This window comes from Lycium barbarum, chromosome 11 (genome assembly GCF_019175385.1).
Source record: "Lycium barbarum isolate Lr01 chromosome 11, ASM1917538v2, whole genome shotgun sequence".
Lineage (NCBI taxonomy): Eukaryota > Viridiplantae > Streptophyta > Magnoliopsida > Solanales > Solanaceae > Lycium > Lycium barbarum.
The window spans coordinates 120,623,434-120,631,552 of NC_083347.1; the positions used below are offsets into that span (position 1 = coordinate 120,623,434).

Genomic DNA, 8,119 nt, shown 5'->3' on the forward strand with positions numbered 1-8,119 from the left:
AGTTATAATCCACAGCCTTGGTGATGAAACACATGATATTGACACTAACCTTTATTGTTAATTTTGAGGACTTTCGGAAAACAAATTTGAAGAGTGGTGTCTTTGTCATTTTGGAGTTTTATCCTAGATTAGTAATTTTGGGTTGTTATTCCAAATCAAAAGTTCAACCAAATACGAAATTAAATAATCCTATATCATTTCGAAACTGTTACTCGTTACCCACGAATCAAACGATATCCGTGTGTGGAGTTAAACTTGATAAACATATACATATATATAACCCTATACTTAAGGGACCATCTACATATCTATTTAACCGTTTACTTTTTTTCGTTTTTTTTTTTTTTTTGTAACCCTATACTTAAGGGACCATCTAAGTTTTTTTTCTTTCTTTTTTCTCTCCAAATTGGAGTCGTACATTAAACTTGGACTGTTCATATACGTTGTAGATTGATTTTCTGCATTTAATATTATCTAATTTCGTCCTTCACCGACTTCTAGTCTATATACTCTCTCCGGATAAAAAACAGTGTCTATTTAGCCATTTGCACACCCTTTAAAAAAATACTAACTTTTAGAAAAAAATAGATAATTTGACTAAACTATCCCTAATTAAATAGGTACTAAGATTTGATCATGTAACACTTAATAGGGGTAAATCTGGAAAGATAAGATTAACACTTTCTTAATTTGATAAGTGGACACTCTTTTTTATCCGGAGGGAGTAGGATTTAAGATTTTCTTTTGACCTATCTACTACGTACCTGTATCATTTATCATCACCACCCAAAAGGGTAGCAAAATCAATTTCCCCACCTAATATTTAAGGCTCATTTAGCAGAAAAACAGGAAAGGGTTGGCCCGCATGCTACTTGCAACAAAGTTGACTTTTATTCATAAAAAAACCAAAGGTATAAGAATTTTTAATACCAATAGTATTGTTTAATCTTCTACTCCCTCTGATTCATATTGTATGATTTTTTTATGGTTTCTACATGTAATTCAAAATAAATAATTTCTTACATAATCATGAAGGTTTTAATTATTATTTTTTCAAATTTATCCTTATTCAGATAAGTAAATGTTTGCATCACCAACAAACCATATTAATCTGGTATTACTTAATTAAGGACCTAGCTAAAACTACCATATAATATGGACCAGAGGGAGTATAACATAAAATTTATCATTTATTTTAGGTTGCAATATATGCTTACCATATTGAACTATCTGGTTGCAATATATGCTTACCATATTGAATTATCTTTAATTATCTTTTAAATGATCTGATTGTGCTGATATTTTTTTACACTGTTAAGTTATTTGGTTTGAAGACAAGTTATGCTGGGATTAGTTATCCTGTTATTATTTTTTATTGATTGTTTGGTTTGTTGTATTAAAAGTAATATGATTGCATAATTTCTAAGAAAAAAATTGTCTGTTTACAAAAACATCCCCACCTTATTTAGTAGAAAAAGGGTTTTGAGGGACTTCAAAGTTGTTTTTGTCATTTTCATTGTTTTGTCTTGGGATAATTAATCCTGAGATTGTTATTCCACCCTCTGCAAGGGATAGCTTATCCCGGTATTATTTTTTATCCTGGGATAACTTATCCCAGGATTAGTAAACAAGAGATAAGGCGGTATTATCCCAGGACTATTTTTTCTTATCCATCATACCAAACAACCCCTTAGTGTATAGACTTGTGAAATATTTAAGCCCACAAGTATCAAAAGTCTTATTGCCACACAATTAATAAGACATGTTAATATCACTAGTTTCAAAAGTCTTCGTTTCTTTTTTAAATCCCGTCGCTAATCAAACATATTGACATAAATTGAAACAGAAACAGTAGTATGACCTTTACTCCGAAACATACAACAGTAAGTACTCCTCAGAGCCAAAGACAAGTATTCCTTCTATCCTAATGTATGCGACACACTTTCACATTCAGCCTATCCTAAAAAAATGTGATATTTTCATATTCATAAACAGTTTAACTTTAAAATACCTATTTTACTTCTAATGAGATGATTTCTTGCCACATCAATAAATGTCTAACTAATTTTTTAAAAAAAACTCTGTATCCGGTCAAACACTGTTATCTAACTTTAAACTATTCCTTTGAGGCCAACAAAAACTAGACTGTTCTCTCCTATTAATAGTAGTAATAGTAAAGTTAAACAAGAAAGAGCTTTGTACTATTCTGTGCTAAGTGATAAACATGTCTATCTTCATGAAAAGTATCTTCTTGATAATTGCCTGTTATTTTTTGAGCTCAGTTTCATCCAACTCCCAAACTTACAATGCAATATTTAGCTTTGGTGACTCACTTGCCGACACCGGAAACTTCCTCATTTTGGACGCCTCAGCTTTTCCGGCCATTGGAAAACTCCCTTATGGAGAAACTTTCTTCAAGCATCCCACTGGCAGATGCTCAAATGGACGACTCATAGTTGACTTTTTCGGTAATGTTTCTTTTATTATTATGAGTTTATATAAGTTATATATATATCGACATTGTAAATAATTTTTTTACTATCAGGTCTTTTATATATTATAGCAAGTAATCTGTTTTCGTTTCAAGATTAGACATCCCATATTTTAAGAAGGCTTACACGTAAATATTCTTTGGATAAACTAATATTATAAAAAATGCTTATACTTACGGTATACATAACTTAAACTCTATTATAAATGTTATGATTATTTCAATATTTGTTCAAAAATGTTCGAAACATGGTGGCAGTGGCGGACCCATGTGCAAATTTTGGGTGCTCCAGCACCCATTAAACTCAGTCACGGAGTGTATAGCTGTATAGAAAATATAAAGAAAACAGATATAAATAGTTAATAGAGCACCCCCGAACTCAAAATTTCTGGGTCCAGCACCCCCGAATTCAAAATTCTGGGTCCGCCACTGCATGGTGGAGCTACGTGATCCAGGGGTTTAATAGAATCCTCTTTGTCAATTTTTTTTTTTTTTTTTTGTATACTGTATTTATAAATTCTTGAATCCCTTTGACCACCGGAACTAAGTGGTTGAAATGGAATTTATTAAAAAAAAATGTACTACGCAAATAGGGCCAATTTGACTTCTTCTTTTTTTATAATTAATGTATTTAATCTTCTTGATATAATGAAAAATCCAGTGAAATGATAAAGGGGGTCAAATGCTGCTTTAGATCACATGTTCAAATCCCATATTTGATATATGGGAATCTCCTAATTTTAGTTTTAAATATCACCCAAAGTTTTGATTTAGATAACAAGTCCAAATCCATATCTAACATTTTTGCATATTCCTTTGATCATCTGTTAAATTTGGTGGCTCGACCACAGGTTAAAAAATAATGACATTTAATTTGTTCTCATTATATTTATTACTATATGTAGCGGAGGCATATGGATTGCCATTACTTCCACCCTATTTGGCACTGAAAAAAGGCGTAAAAGCTGAACATGGAGTGAATTTTGCTATTGCTGGATCTACTGCAATTGCTGCTAAGTATTTCTATAGTAAGAATATTACAACTTTATGGACAAACATGTCTTTAACTGACCAGTTGGGATGGTTCCAAGAAGTGAAGGCTAACATTTGTGCCACCAAAAAAGGTATGGTAATCATCACCTTTTTAATTTACCATCATGTGTTGTCTACGCTATCCGTCCTATTTTATGTGACGGTATTTGATTAAGTACGGATAAAAACGGAGCAAGGATTTTGAATTTTAGAAAAGATAGCTTAATAGGTTCTGGATAAATTATTTATATATATTAAGTTTATTTTTAAGTACAAATACAAAATTTAAGCCAAAATTATTAGATTCTGCAGAATGCTTCCAGACCTACAACTCCGCCATTGAGTACGAAATTATAAAAAATGAATTTTCTATTTAACATATAAGTCGAATATATGCTAAGTATCAAGTATTATTTTAAATGAGTGGTGGTAAAAGTTGTAGATATTTGTCATTTTAAATGAGTAATGGTGAGAGTCTCCATAATTCATGTCATTAAGAATAAAATAGGATACTAAAACTAAATAGTTTTCAAAGAGAAAAAATATTATTTTATTGAGGGCATACTAAAAAAGCATATTACACGATAAAATGAGATAGAGTACTAAATGCAAGCAAAGTTTCCAAGAAACTCAAAAACTACATGCAAACTCTATTTTTGGAATTTTCAACCAAGAACGTAGTTTTTCTTCCTTTCCCTTTGTGTGTGTTTGTGTGTTTTTTTTTAAATCTTTATTTCATATTTTATATATTTTTTTGGTTTGCAGATTGTAGAGAATACTTGAAACAATCACTCTTCATAGTTGGAGAAATTGGAGGGAATGACTATAACTATCCCTACTTTCTTGGTGGAAGCATTAAACAACTTAAAGCTCTTGTACCAGCAGTAGTTGAAACCATTAGTAAAGCAACAAGTGTAAGCTTTGACTCCATATAGTAAATTTCTCATATTCTCATTTTTTTGGTACATATAGTTTGCAATTAATGTAGGGTGCATTTGGATTTCCATGAATAGTTCTTTCTAAATTAGACCACCACATTAAAAAAATAAGCCAATTCTTATATGCAGTCATGCTGCGACATACTCTCAGTCCCATATTACTTGTCCATTTTTCTCTTTACACGTCTTCTAAGAAATCATAAATAAAAGTGTATTATATTACTCTTATCGCTCTTCAATAAATTGCACTATAATCAATGTCAAGGACAAAATAGGAAAAACTTAATGAACTCTATCTTGGTTTTGTAAATTAATAAATATTTTGGAACGGATATTTTCAGTAATGTGATCAACTAATATGGAAGGAGGGAGTAATATGATATGTCGAAAAGTAGTGAATATCATTTTGACTCTCCATGCCAAGCGTGAAAAGCTATAATGGAATTGTGACTGAAGTAATATCAAGCAAATCATTCTTGAAAATAGTTACTCTCTGTCTTATTTCAATCGAACAACTTTTTCTTTGATAATAATTTTCTCAAACTTTTTTTAAGAAAAATATTTTGAATCATTAGCTATGTCGACTTGTAGCATTTTTTGTGTAGTTTTCAAATATATTTGAGAAAAATTTTCAAATATATTTGAGAAATTAACCCAAATTCATAATCAACGAGTTAAAATATTTTGACCTCGTACTCTGAACCTCTTCAAAATAAATTGGGACATAGGAAGTATTAACTATTTCCCTTCATAATTTGCTCTTAGGTATTGATAGAGGAAGGAGCAGTTGAACTGATAGTGCCTGGGAATTTGCCAATTGGTTGCTCAGCAGTGTACTTGACCTTATTTGGCACTCCAAACAAAGCTGCATATGATAAAAATGGATGTTTAAAAGCTTACAATGCCTTCTCCAAATATCACAATGCTAAGCTAAAACTAGCAATTGAGAGTTTAAGAAAAAAATATCCTCATGCAAAGATCATCTATGCTGACTATTATGGAGCTGCCAAGAGATTGTTTCATGCTCCAAAGCATTATGGTAAGTTTCTGTTCAACTTTCGGCTCTTGTTTTCAACAAATTACCTAATACTTGTTAATCAATACTTCCTTTGTTTCATTTTATGTGAACTTGTTTGACTGTACATCAAGCTTTTTTGTTTTTAAAAAAAGGGTAATAGCATCTTTTGGTCTGCTAGTCATTGGTATTTTTTTATTTTAATTCTTGTAATATCTGACAAAGCATATTTAACCTATTCGCAGAACTTATCCTTCTTCCTTCTTCACTCCATTTTTTTTAAATTGTTAACCTAGCTAACTTGGAAACCCGAAGATGATTTTTTCTTTAATGTTTACACGCGCACACACACAAATATACATACTATATAGCAGTGTATATAGAGATATTGCCAAAATTAAGGCTCAAATACAAAATCTTGTAAATTATCTTCGAAATACTCGAATAATGTTCAATTTTTCTTGACACATCTTCGCTTCATTAACTCAACTGCTATTGAAGCATGAATAGAAGCATGTTGTAATTTTATCCGCAATTTGTTTAAATTAACTGCTAATTTTGTGTATATGCATTCCATATATTACAGGATTTTCCAATACATTTGTAGCATGTTGTGGAGGTGGGGGTCCTTACAACTTCAACTATTCAGCAAGATGTGGTCATATTGGCTCTAAGGCATGTTTGGACTCTTCAAGTTTTGTAAATTGGGATGGAATTCACTTAACAGAGACATCTTATCATCACATAGCCAAGGGATTGCTCAGTGGCCCATTCACTTCACCACCTCTCACATTTCCTCCCATCAAACAAATTTAGACGCACTTAGTTCTCATTGTTTGTCATAATAATAGGCAGATTTTGCATTCCCATCGGACCATCACCGGTAATCTGGGATTTTTGACAAGACTTTGTCAAAGCAGTTCTCGACGAGCACATTTCCTATGGATTCTGTCGAAAATTCCGTGAGAAATAAGTGTTTGTAGTAATGAATTAAACTCTTTGTTTGTTTGTCAATTATTTGGGATTCTTTCGTTTATGTCCCTTCGGCCAAACTTATAATTACTGAGGGAAGCCCAATATACATTGATATGTATATCATTTGTATCATAAATGTATGGTATATGTATATTTAGGTATAAATAAACAAAAACTATACATTTGCTGGCTGTTTTGTAAACTAGATCACCCAAAAGCATTGCCTGCAGTTATCCCTTGTTGTTTTACTTCTAAAAGGTAAACTGATCATTTCTTGTAGGAAAAGGCTTTGGACTTCTATAAATTGAGGATATTTCCTTCGTATAATAACACAATAGCATCCACAATGCAGTCTTCTAGGGTTAAAAAGTCTTGTCAAAACCATATTAAATACATCTTTTAATATAGTTCTCTTTGTTGTCTAATTTATCGTCGTTCAAGGTATGTTTGCAAATTGCTACCTTCTGCATGCTGCCTTGTTATTTCAATCCCAACACATTATACTTTTTGTTTGTTCATATATATGAATCTGGGCATTCTTAAATACCTTTAGCGAAATTTCTATCCTTCACTGAATATCATGGTCCACAATTTAAATCTAGTTATGTTAGGATATTTAATTTAATAAAGATGAATATAAAGGAAGTAGTTTATGACTTAAAAGGAATCGAATTCCAAGTATCAAGAATCCCAAATAGGATCAAAGGCAGGAATTCCAGATTTCTTGCATGCATTAACAACATCTCTACTCTCTTTTGGATTGCTAGAACAATAACCACTTCAGCTCGGCATTCTTTCGCGGCCTCAACACTCATTTCTGATACGGTTGGATGACTAAGCAAAGTTGTATCGTGTAAAATCACTTTCTTCATGTTTTACTATCGTGACTGGTTATCTATAGTTAGCTTTAAGGTGTAGATAATATAACTTTTGTACTATCAGTATATGCAAAATTAACACGATCATTGTCTCCATAATGAAAATAAAATTAATTTGGAAGTTCATTGATGTCATTTTTTATTTTTTATTTATGATGGTGTAGGTTTTTCAAGCTCTATTGTAGCATGTTGCGGAGGAGGTGGTCCATACAATTATGACTTAAATAAAAAATGTGGTTCACCATCATCAAATGTTTGTGATAACCCTTCTTCATAGGTTAGTTGGGATGGTGTACACTTCACAGAGGCAGCATGCAAATTAATAGCTAACGGATTATTACAAGGTCCATACACAATTCCTCAAATGAATGGAATTTGTTCATTTGATGGATCAAGTAATAAGGGATTATCAGACCAATAGCATACTATAAGGGATTGTATATAACTGTCCAATATTTTAGAGATTAATCTTGAAAAAAAATATTGTACAGTTATACTTGGGTAGGTCGATCAGTTGTGTAAGCAACTTGGAATTGTAACATATAAACACCAACTATTACAATATTGAAAGTAATCTTGTAATTGTTCTTCATATGCAAATGTAGCTTCTTTTATTAAGTTTACAATTATTTGATTTATTAGTCAATAGGCATGTTTGTTTTACGTGTATATCTAGTGTCAATTATTACAAATTTTTATATAAGAACGTAATATTGTGTACAGTGAAGATACATCATTAATTGATTTGTTTTATGTTGATTGTCAGCTTATCACAAACTCTCTTTCTTTA

At 31.4% G+C, this 8,119-nt stretch overlaps 1 protein-coding gene across 1 annotated transcript; it reads left to right on the forward strand.

Moving 5' to 3' along the window:
• The first annotated feature begins 2,110 nt into the window (after positions 1–2,110).
• On the forward strand, positions 2,111–6,656 carry LOC132618806 (GDSL esterase/lipase At5g45910-like). The gene is made up of 5 exons (XM_060333813.1): positions 2,111–2,468; positions 3,397–3,615; positions 4,289–4,437; positions 5,227–5,500; positions 6,063–6,656. The coding sequence occupies exons 1-5, from the start codon at positions 2,225–2,227 to the stop codon at positions 6,290–6,292; spliced, it is 1,116 nt and encodes a 371-aa protein (XP_060189796.1). The 5' UTR covers positions 2,111–2,224; the 3' UTR covers positions 6,293–6,656.
• Positions 6,657–8,119: the final 1,463 nt, after the last annotated feature.